General features: G+C 44.2%; 1 protein-coding gene across 2 annotated transcripts in view; it reads right to left on the bottom strand.

Moving 5' to 3' along the window:
* Nucleotides 1–11,944, bottom strand: part of SALL3 (spalt like transcription factor 3) — a gene marked incomplete at its 3' end in the record, with an annotated part of 20,663 nt that extends 8,719 nt beyond the window's left edge. For both annotated transcript variants that reach the window (XM_081996356.1, XM_081996357.1), the window contains exon 1: nt 10,901–11,944. In XM_081996356.1, coding sequence (XP_081852482.1) covers nt 10,901–10,979 — 79 coding nt within the window. In that variant the 5' untranslated portion in view covers nt 10,980–11,944. The remainder of the gene's footprint in view (nt 1–10,900) is intronic.
* Between the last annotated feature and the right edge of the window lie 243 nt (nt 11,945–12,187).

Below are 12,187 nucleotides of genomic sequence, written 5' to 3'. Positions count from 1 at the left end.
TACAACTTGTGAAAAAGTACAAGCGGAATGCGGCAGTACAGGTATTTCTTGGGTGATGACCACTCAGCTCTGTTCTCAATGAAATAAATGGCTAGTTTTGTGCTCTTTTAAAAGGGACCGGGATACTAACTGGGGACCTACAGTTCTGTTTTGCATTCCTCCTTCCCTCAACTCCTATGCCTAAAAAAGAGAACACTTTTCAAATGACCAATCCAAGTACATTCATCTCATCATCTGTTTTGAAATATTCAAGGACTGCTTTTGAAAAATATTGTTGAGAACAAGGCTAGAGAGTCGTTAGGGGTTTTCTTCCCACAAATCAACTTCAAAGTAGACATACAAAGAACCTCACCACAGCATTTTCCGTTTAGGATAAATTATTTTAGCATTTCTGAAGAAATCAGGCAAGCTAAACGTCTCTCAAAGCTTCGCCTTCTTGGACTGGTAAGCAAGCAGGTGACACAGATGGCACCGAAGTAAACACGGCTTTGCCATCAGTGATGGTACATTCCCCGCACGGCACACTGAGGCTGCTAAGACGCTTCACAGAATGACAGACTATGGGCTCAATCCAAAAACTCCTACTCAAATGAGTAGCCTTTACTCACATTAGAAACACCACTGAAATTAATGGGCTTGAAAGAGTATGAACTGGTCATGCAAACAGCAGGCTTTGTGGTCTTGCCCCAAACAAGCACTCCAGGGGGTAAAAAAGCAAGACTGAAAATAATGACTGATAAATATTTTTTAATATATATATGTGTGTGTGTGTGTGTGCATTGGAGAAACAGACATTTTCCCAGTATTTCACAAATGAGGTTTTTAACATCCCTTTCAGTAGTACCTATTAATACGAAAGCACTAAGGCACTATATTTATTGTTGCTTTTGAAGTGTAAGTCCTCACCGACTTCAACAGGGAATAAAACTTAAATGCATATGCCTCCACATGAAAGCTTATTTTTGTTGTTTGTTAAAACTCGACCACTTCATGAATAACAGATAGCAATAAAAAAATCTTATCATTACGCCAGATTATTAAAATTTTTAACTGTTAAAATATTAAGCTAAAAATTGTTTTTTGCTTTTAGTTACAGCTTATGCCTATTACAGGAAAACATAGCATTTGGCTATGTTTCCTTACGTTTCATAGATTGCTTTCATTTTCTGATTTGTTACAAAGTGATTAAATCCATTAAGTGCTGAAGAATTTCATCTTTTTTTTATTTTGCCTGAAGAGAAACCACCATTTTTATTATTACAGGGAGAATGTGGTTGCAGTAAAAATTTGCAAGGACTTTGGGGGAATTAATCGCGCACTTGCTTAATCTTACAGACACGGGTTGAATTTTGCAGTTCTTACTTACACAAAAGGTGTTGAATGGCAGTTTTGTCAAGCAGTCGGGATCTCGGCCACTAATAACCTCTCAGTTATTTTCTTTTTCTCATTAGCAGTCGAACAGCTAACAGACTAATCTGAAGCTGCTGCGGGATGCAAGATGGATTACAGCACATAAAGCTTACCCTGTGAAAACAGGTGGAAAAACCGCGGGCAACACCTCTCAAACGGTACCCGGGGCGAGCTCCGGAGCGGCTCTCGACCCGCAGGGGAGCCGGTAGCTCCAGCAGAGCCCTGTCACCGTGCGCCGCCGGGGTCCGGCCCCACTATCAGCCCACCAAAATTCAGACGAAGGCATTCTGAGAAAGTCACTTTGGGACGGCGACACCTGAAGCTGCTGGGGGTGCTCCGCCGACTCGGGGCGGGGGGCGCAAGGGGGGGGACGCCTCGGGGCTGGCTTCGCTCTGCCGCCCCGACCCGCGCCCGCCCGCCCGGCGCTGCGCGGCCGGAGCGAGGCGCGGCTGCGGGCAGGACGGCGTGGGCCTGCTCCCCCGCCGGCCGAGAGGAGGGGAGAGGGCCGAAAGGGTGCCGTCAGGAAACGTCAGTCGCCACGGCCTCTGACTACGCGCCTGCAGGATTTGTACACCTGGCTTGACCCGTTGGGAGCTTCTGCCGCAGGCGCCTGTCTTTCCGCTCTGCCTCGGGAGGCCAGTCTCGCGCGTGATGCGCAAGGGAAAACATCAGGCGTGGACGATGCTTCAAAAACGCTGCCGCCTACTTTTGTGAAACGGACCGAAATTAAACATCGCATTCTAGTCAGGTTAATTCTGAAAACGTGTGCTGTTTATTAAATGCCACCTTCCTTAGGACTAACTGCTTCCACTCGGGAAAAAGCCCCAACCCACTCCACTGTGTTCCATCTTTGCTCCAGAATCTTTTCATTTGGACTCAACTCAAATAACTTCTAGTTTTGTCCATATAAATGGCCTGAAAAGCACCTTTTCAATTATATTAAATAAGGACTATTACAGTCAAATGTTGTCTGACAATTCAGTATTTTGTTACATTTTGTTATGCTGTATCGTAGAACCCTTAAATTACGTAGGATTCATAAGACACTTGAATAAAATCAGGTAAGAGAATCAACATTTTCTGGGCTTTCATCTATTTCAAATTGCTGATACCTTCCTGAAGCATTCAAACAAACATGTCTTGTAGAGGAATCCAACGTACGTGTCAGTAAACTATTTCTTGAAGCTTCTTTTTAGACCACATGCCATAATGTAAGTGAAAGCATAGAGATATGTTGTATGAATTGCTATTACTTCTAACTCAGCTTCAGTCATTCAAAGCTGCATAATCAACACTTAATTAATATTTTGTAAGTGTAGGAATTTCCTTCAGGAATAAAAAAAAAGCACTGGTCTTTCACTGAGAAGCTCAGGGAGAAAAAAACCCACACCGATCTTTCACTGAGAAGCAATGTACGAACTGTGAAGAAGTTTCAGAAAAAACTGTGTTGGTTAACATCAGCTAAAGATAAAATGTCTGCTAACTATGAAGACAGATGTATAAAATGCTCACATGCAAATCCAGTAATCATTTCAAAGTGCAGCTCACAACAGTTTTTAATATTTAAACAAGCAATATTATAAATAAAACTCTGAGCATAGTGCGCAGATACAGGACAATTATTTACTACTCTTATCATCAGAATACACAAAACATATTTGTCCCCAAGCACAATTCAAATAAAGTAAGAAAATGTATTTTTAAAAATCCATAAATCTGTTTTCAAAATTATATTCATTTGGAAAGAGTAGCCTTGTAAAAACGTATTGATCCTTAAGAAGAACAGTACTGCTTTTTCCTTAGCTTTATCAACTCTTACAATTGACGGAGCTTTTAAAGAGTTTTCTTAAATTGTCAGAACACGTTTATTTTCTTGCAAATTAATTCTTTTTAACTCTTTATGATAGCTTTGAATCCCATAAAGAAAGATGAATTATCACATACTGAGCCCAAGCTGTGAAACAGGAGGAGACAAATAGAGACCCCTACTGTGTTTAACAATGTAGAAGAAATTCCAGACTCAATAGAAAAATTTTCTGTCCTTTTTCTCAGACCACAAAAGCTGTTAGTATGGATTTGAACAGTGGAGGGCACTCTTGCTATGCAAAAACCGGTATTGACCTGGCACACTCGGTTTGATCTATTCAGTAGCCTAAATCTCAGAATTTGTTAAGTAACAGCCACCTGTGGCACAGGCACTAACTGTATTCTGTTTAAAACATTTGCAGTTTCTAATCTGTGCAGCGAAGCACTTCGTTATCTCAAACACTGGTGCCTTTCTACGTGTACGCAGATGTGGAACAGATGCAAGCTTCACAAATCGTTTGGAATATTTGCGCAAGATACCGTCTTAAATAAGACCTGCGTTACATTTTTCAAAATCATATAAACAGCTATTCAGTTGGCTGTATATGGCATGTATACATTAATTTTGGGTTGTGTAGAATTTGTGTGCAAATATGCTGATGTTTGAAGGAACTAAGTTTATTTGGAATCCTAAAAAAAAAAAAAAAAAAAATCGAGGTCAATATTCTTCCATAGCTGATATGAAAAAACCAAAACAAACAAACTAGAAGAAAGAAGCAGAACACTAGATTCTGCATAGCTTTCCTATTTTGAAAAATACATCATTAACTACATCTTAAGCTACGTGTATCTCGCACCCTGCAGGATGAAGCCAGCCACTCTCTGACCAACTACAGAAACGCCGACAAATTTGAGTTTGGAGGCTCACAGTACGAGAAGCCAGTCTAAGGACCCAATCCTGCGTCTCCTAAGCATCTCAAAACTGAACTTACAAGTACTGGACTCAATGGCACTACTCCTTTGAGTAAAATTACTCACATGCAGGAGCGCTTGAAAGAGCAAACCCGGAATGATTCGATGCTAGTTGTGCCGCTCAGTCGTTTCGCTCATTTACCATTCCGTACACGGCAGTATCGCACAGGACAGCAAGGCGCATAAAGACCTAAACAAATCCGTTAGCTGTCACCATTTCCAGCTTTGGGGATGTTACTACATCAACAGAATCATAAAGTAAAATAATCAAATGGCACCAGTAGAAGGGATCTCCTGAAACACTGAATAGCGAGCAGGTTTTGGTTAACTGAAATAAAAACACCGCGGCACCTGCAGGGTTAATTTAAGCAACTCAAGATGCTGGGCTTCACGAAAAGGAACCCTTTTCCTTCTTTAAGAACTGTAAACACTTGTGCTAAACTAGATGGGCATTTGATAAGCTGTACAGCATGTCTCAAACTCAGAGGGATCTCTAGTTAACACTCCAATTCAGTGTTAACACTTAACAGAACAGTGGTAAGCCGCGCTGCCAAGGTCAACTGCACAGATGTACTAATTGTATTATGAGCTTGACATCTAGTGGCCACCCCTGGCAGGGCAAAGCAGGCAAAGGTTAAATCAGCAAGCCTTGTCAAAGCACTTCTAACTACCCACCCTCGGGGAGAGTCCCGGGGAAGCTTTCTGGCACTCCGCAATCCCACCTCCTCCCCGGCTGCAGGCTGAGCTCCTGCGGCACCCACCCACGCAGCACCCACCCGTGCCCCACGCACCCACCCTGGCCGCCCGGCGGCTCCTGGAGGAGGTCAACAGCCTTCCCACGTATTTCGGAGTGCCTCGCTCTCTGTCAGAAGTTTGGAGTTTTTTTGGTGCTTCTATTTCAACCAGTGATAAGGTCCAAATTGGGGGGGGGAGGGGGGGGCGGGGGAGGGAGGGGGAGTGGTGAAACAGGGGGAAAAACCGTATTAGAAACTGGCAATAAGCGTTTCTGAAGGGCTCTTTTTAAAGATTTTTCTTACTTCGTAATAGACATTGTTCAAGTGTGCTCGCTTTGTATGCCCTAACTACAGCAAGGTAATACTAAAGACGCTGCTCTTTAGTCCACTATCCTTTTGCTTTCCAACTTTTTTCAACACATTTTTAAATGTGTTTCATTATGGTTTTCTAGCATCCTTTTAAACAATTGTTTTTCTGTTTTTCCCGATTTTGAAGGGGTTTTCCTTGATAAGAAGAAATGTACTCTATGTCCAACAGCAGTATAACTGAACCAGCTCCTAAAAGTGTATTTTGGCCTAAATTCACTTTTTTTTTTTTAATTAATGGAAAACCTTCACTACATTCAGTGTGAAATTGTAAGAGGGTGAAGGAAACAGGATTTTGGCCTTTTACATTGAAATGTACAATTCAATAAAAATTTACTGCTGGAACTAGATTTACTCATGCTTCCTCTGGAAAAAAATACAGCAAATTACTCTCACTTTACAAATGCAATATTACAGAAGAAATTATTTTAACATGCTTTATTTTGGAAAATGTGCCAGTACGTAACTATTTTAATGTCATGCCAGACCTGGTTTATTATCAGCAAAAGTGATTGACTCATGTCCTGACTGATGGATAATCAACAGATATGCTTCTCCTGGCTTGGCAGTCAACAAATCAAACGAAGGAAAGATATCCAGAAAATCTTCCCAGGACTCAAACTATTTTTCAGAAATTGCACTAATGCTCATTATTAATTTACATATCTTTACCTTTTTATTTAAATGCCACCCATTTTTTGAATTGTATCTTTTCCTCATTCTTAGGCAAGGAGAAGTAATTTTCAACAGCTAAATGTATGCATATTAATAGCTTAGCTACACAGAATTTAAAGCAACACCTTTCAAAATTTTCTCCCTCCTGCTCCAAAAAAGAAAAAAAAAAAGATCCTTAATGTCTGCCTCAGGAGATGGTAAGAATTCCTCAAGATCAGCACCACCAGATAAAATCTGACCCAGTTTTGTCTACTTTCATCATTGTATACACATCAGGAAATTGGCTGATTGTTGTAGTTTCCTTATTATTCCAAATATTTTCCTACTGCTAGCACAGTTCAAAACAGCAAGAATATTTTTGAAATTCTACAAATACAGATGTTACCTAGTTTGAATGTTAAGTCTCCACCGTAATAGCAGAACTACTTATATAAAAGTTTCGATTACTGTTTCTTATCAACGGGACAATTTATAGCAATACTTATTTGGCTTTATTTTTCAAAACAAAAAGCCTTCTCTTACAGTTGCCTCAGAACAAACATTTGCAAAAATCACCTAAGTTTTATGTTTACTGACAGCTGCTTGCGACTTATAGAGTTTTAAAGGCAACACTGTCTAACTGACGTAGAATAAGCTCCAGTTTGTACGTACGTCCCTCCAAAACGTGTTTTTACCCTCCGTATATGCAGACAGAGCAAACACACTCACATGAAGCTGACTGCCCATAGCGAACTGTGTCGTTGCTGTAGCAGAGCGTGTCTGTCTGTGTACGTACTCCAGAAGAACACCCAGCGCAGCCATGAACTGCTCAAAACCACACAGCCCAGTCCCACTTCACCAGGATGAAAAAGATCCATTAGTTTAGACTATGTCGTATGTATTGAAGGGGGGGGACGGACAGGTCCAACATTTTAAAGAATTACTGCAAAAGACACATTAGAAAACTGTCATTACACAGTTCTCTATAAGGTATCCCTTCCAGCTCAGATTAACAATGATGTATCTTTGCCAGGAACTTCGCATGAGAAAGTCCAAAGCATCGTTTGTCATCACCCTTACCAGAACCTCACTTGCACACTCTTAAGAATCACTTTTCAGCATTACCAAAAAAAAAAAAAAAAAACCCACACACCCCCCCCCCAAATTATTATCCTTACTTTAAAAATACAAATACTATATCCATGGCTTAATATAAAAAATAATTGCACTTTAAACATGTGCCTTTGTACCTATAATTCGGATTCATCTGTAATCTGTTGAATTAGGCAAGTGTATTAGAAATGTAATTCCAGCTATTACAATGCTTTACATTTACTGAGAAACTGAGATTATTGTGTTCTACAGGCGGTTATTTGAATCCTTCTGCTGCTCTCTGTAAATTATTTCCGTCATATCTCCTAACTTAGGAACTTCAAAGTGTTTTTTTTTAATAAGTATCTTTTGTTCACTCTTCTACGGTGCAATTATTCAAGTAATACATCATCACCAGCTGTTTGTTAACACTTCTTTTCAAAATGATTAAAAAACATATTTTTAAGCATTTCACTTTCGACAAATAATTTTAAACTATTTTGAGAGTAAATCTGTAGTTGATGACATTGCCAATTACGTTCGGATTTCAAACAGTTTCTCACCATCATGAATGCAGTTTGAATGCAGTTGTGTTATGCTGTAGCCCAAGCTGGCTATAAAATTATTTGTTCTGATTCTAAAACTTCTGCGGTAATGTTAGCATGAAAGTTATGGTGAGACCAGTCAACTTAAAATCCGGCCTAATGTTTACCTTCCATTCTGCTCCTCAAACTGCCAGGCTCTGTTATAGCGAATGTCCCTCCACTCTAAGGATTACGTCTACGGGACATTCATTTTTAAATGCTTCACTTAATAAAACCTATTTTGAGGTGGTATTAAACCCGATTTCATCAAATAAATAATAAGCTTCATTTGCTTAATCTTGTGTTAACAACAACTCCCACCTTTGAAGATAAACAGCCAAATCAGTGAAAAGGCTACACGTATCAAATAATACTGTTTAAACAGTTTGCTTTCTAAAAACGACAAATATTCTTGCACTGTGCAAACTATTTTTGGCCTGTTGCAAAATATGCTCAGGAACTGTAGCAATATCTTGATTACAGCTGTGAACAGAAACGAAGAATACTGACTTGACACGAAGTGTTTTAATTCAGGAGACTTGGAGCGCTCATTATGCCTGGCCTATAAAATTGCCTTCAGTATAGCGATCGTTAGGCTTCCTAATATAAGGAACGTGTAAATGATTTACACTGCACTAGCGTGCACTAGATAGCCCGCTTACTCGTGTATCCCGCCTCCACCGTGTTCACATTTCTCAAATGAAAGTGCAAAACCAACTGCACTACTTCAGCTTGTTAATTGTTAACTACGGAGGGTTTCACTCTATTAATTAAAATATGTTTTAATAAAAGGAAACATAGCACATTTTGATAACAGCCTTCTAAGGCTGAAAAGTATTTACATTGTTGCATTTTAGGGCTGCTGTGAAAGCCGATTTTGTGCTATTCAGGGACCACAATAATAACGCTTTAAAATTCCTCACTGGGATGCAATGTAGTCCTTTTGATGGAAAGACTGTCTTTCTCATTCGGCAGAAATAAATCCATTCATTTGATCATGTAGTCATTGAGGGCAATACAAAACAAACCAAGTGTGAGAAATTCTATGTGATGAAGTAAACAAAACAAAACCCCCCAAAAAAAGGGAAAAAAAAAAAAAACATTTCCATGACAAAAAGATTCTTTGTCCTTAATCTACCCACCATATGCAAGCGTTTCTTTTTAGCATATCTCTTGTTCTAATCTCGGGTGACATGGCTACATAGATAAGATTCACAAAACAAAACAAAAACCTAGTTTAACATTTTTTTTCAATTTATTAACTCACCAGGAGTGTCATAATGAAGTAGTGGGGTTTTATTTTTCTGTATTGAAATGGATTCAGAGCGTGTAAAACTTTGCAATACTAGTGATAAATTCTCAGACCTTAGAACCCACCCCAACAGAGACTGGGCTCAACAAATCTTGTTTACATAATCAAAATACTAAATCTCACCTGCTTGCCTCCATTTATTTCACACAACCACTGTTTCCTAAGGAAAAACAAAACAAAAAACCCACTAAATTTTGAAAATGCCCTGCTTTGCTCCTCCGCTGTGACAGAAGGAAGCATTTCTCTGTGTGACTGTTGTTGTCAACACCCAAGTGGGTTTTCCTGGGGCAGTGGCGGTAGCCCCCTTAGCAGCCCTGGACAGTGTGGGACTCACTCCCTGGCTCCCCATGTACCCTGGGAAGGAGCAGGAGGCTTAACGATTTGCCAGTCTGACAGATGTTTTAACCTGATGAAGTGGATTCACGCTGCCTTAAGCTTCAGGGCTGTAAAGTTCAGATACAATAGTCAAAATCCTCCTCAGGCTTCAACTTCTCTGCCTTTCTCTCCCCACTGATGCAACTTAAAAGTCATTGTATTTTTGAAGCAGGAGAATGACTTTTTTTCTTCTAGAAGGGAGGGAGAAGGGGGATAAAACAGCAGAGCAAGGGGCCTACACAGAAAGCGGAGAACATTGGGGATCCCACTTGGTTATGCGAGAAACTAAGAAAGGAGCGGGCTCTATCCAAAGAGGAAAAGAAACACTTTCAAGTGGAAGCTCTCAACTTAGCCCAGGAAAAGTGGGCCGTGGCATGCCTTTGCACACTGCAATGCCAAGGACTACTAAGGAAATTAAAAAAAAAAAAATAAAAAAGGAACAAAAACCCCTGCATCCCTCTTCTCGAGAAAAATTACAGCAAAGTGGAAACAAGGAGTGATTACAGCCCAAATCTCTCCAGCTTTGGACACTTGTTTGCTAGCAGCCTGGGCAGTCCAGATGCATAAAAGCAAGCGTGCCTGTGCCTGCCAGTGGGGAGGGAGCGCAGAATGGCGGATGGGCGACAAAACCACCCTTCCCCGCTGCCTGCCGCCGGTGCGGCGGGGGCTGGTGGCGGTGGTGGCACTCCGTGTCACCTACCACGGGTGACAGTGACAGTGGCAGCAGAGCCAGGAGGGGAAGGCAGCGCGGGGCGGGGGGGAGAGGGAGGGCGAAAAGCCGCTGCCTAACCTTCTCGAAAAGAAGGAAACCTGCTCCGCTACCCCCGCTCTCCCCAGCGGCCCTGCTCGCGCCTGCCGGGGTCCCCTGCCCGCCGCCAGCCGGGGGCAAACGGGGGGGAGCGGCCGGGGCGGCCCAAAGCCCAAGCGGGCTGCCCAGAAACGCGCACTCCTCTCGCAACCTGCGCCGGGGCGGCCCGGGGGGAGCCCCCTAGCACCGGCCGCGGTGGGACTGCCCCGGGGCCCGGCAGCCCCCGGCCCGCCGGACCCCCCGGAGCCCGCAGCCCCGGGCAGAGCACCCCGGCCCCGGCCGCCCCAACTTTCCTGCCGGCGGGGCGAAGGGAACATGGCTCCTGCCCGCCCCGAGCCTCCACCGGGGGTGTGTGGGAGAAAAAGGGTGTAGCCCCAAAAATAGAGAGCGGGAGCGCAGCGGAGAGAAGGCTGAGGAGGAGGAGGAGAAGAAGGAGGCAGGCGCTGCTCCGAGGTGCCCCTCATGCAGCTGCCCGAGCCCGGGCGAGCAGGGAGGGAGGGGAGGGCCGAGCCCGCCGCCGAGCCCGGCCGCGCTCCGAGCGCTCGGGAGCTGCCGGGAAGGATGGTTACTCGGGGGGTGGGCTGCAGAAACTTGGCTAAACTGCGAACTTCTCAGTCCCGCTGCCTCTTCCCCCAGCTGCTCCAATTCCCATTCTCCCGCTGCAGAGTAATTGCGCTCCCCTGTTCACCATCACCATAAATCCACCTATCTCCATCCGAAACACACTCACAAAAGGGGAGAGAGAGAGAGAGAGAGAGAAGGAGAAAGAGGCGCCGGGAGCCCTTACCGTGCTCAGAAACTACCTCCGCTTGCAGCTCTTCGTCCGATTTGAGGTGCTGGGGTTTCGCTTGCTTTCGACGAGACATGCTGCTAACTGCGCCGTCTTGACTCTGCTTTTTGCAGAGGCATCAGCGACGTGGAGGTGGAAAGGGGGGAGGAATTGGGAAGGAGGGAAGGGGGGGTGGGGGCTGGAAATAACTGTTCGCAAATAAAAGTCGAGTTGCAAAACAAACCAACCAAACAACAACAGAAAAGGCAACCAACAAAAAAAAAAAGAAAAAAGAAAAAAAAAAGCTACGCTAACCAGCCAACCAAGCCGGGAGTGTGCGTGAGTGAGTGGGTGAGCGAGTGGGGGATTAGCCGGGCGGGGTGTGCGCGGTGCGGTGGGGTGTGCGCGGCGAGCTGGGGCGGCTGCGCGGAGCGCGCATGGGGCTCTGTAATTATGATTGTGAATAATGCATGGCGATTAATGGTGCTGGGGGCGAGCGCGGATTGGCGCGGCTCCAGCGGACTCAGGCTGCATATGTAAATGAAGGACGGGGCTCCGCAATTAGCCGCTTCGCTCCGCCAAAGGATGCGTCTCCCCGGCACCGGCAGCGCCGCCTGCGAGAGGCACCGGCAGCGGCGGCGGCAGCGGCGGCGGCGAAACACACACGCACCACGCAGGAGGGCTGTGTTTTGCACACACTTTACACAACATATGTGCAAGGTTCACTTGTTGGGGGAGGTCACGATCTTCGCTTTTCTGTCTGTCTGTCTCTCTTCCCCCCCCCCCCGCCCCGGGCTCTCGGTTTCTTTTGCCTTGCTTGCTTCTGCTCGCTCTGCTTTCTTTTCTGGGTTTTTTTTTCTTTCTTCACATCACTCTGCGTCCTCTTCTCTCTCGCTCTCTTTCCCCAGAAGTTGATCTGCGAGGCATCTGATTCCCGTGTGCGTGAGTAATTTCTTCCCAGGAGGAAAAGAAACTTTTGTGTGTGCTTTTCCTTCTTCCCTTTCTTTTCGGGTGTGCGTGCGTGTTGGTCTGCTCTTCTTTCCCCTTGATCTTCACATGCTTGTCTTTAGCTCTTCCTCCATCCTGTCTCCTTTTCCGTCGCTCGCTCTCTGCCTCCCCTTCCCGGCTGACTTTTGTTCTCTCCTCCCGCGAAAGCGCACGCACGCACACGCAGGAGACCCTGGGCAGTTTTCTCTTTCACCTCTCCTTCCTTCTTCTTTGTCTTGCAGCTTCTTTCTCCAAGCAGAGACTCCCCGTTGGTGGTGGTGGTCACTTCCTGTTGTCCATTGGTAGGAAGTTTTTTTT

This window comes from Phaethon aethereus, assembly GCF_964289735.1.
Source record: "Phaethon aethereus genome assembly, chromosome: 2".
Taxonomy (NCBI): Eukaryota; Metazoa; Chordata; class Aves; order Phaethontiformes; family Phaethontidae; genus Phaethon; species Phaethon aethereus.
Note: the sequence above shows the minus strand (reverse complement) of the source record. Positions and strands in the feature narration are given on the sequence as shown.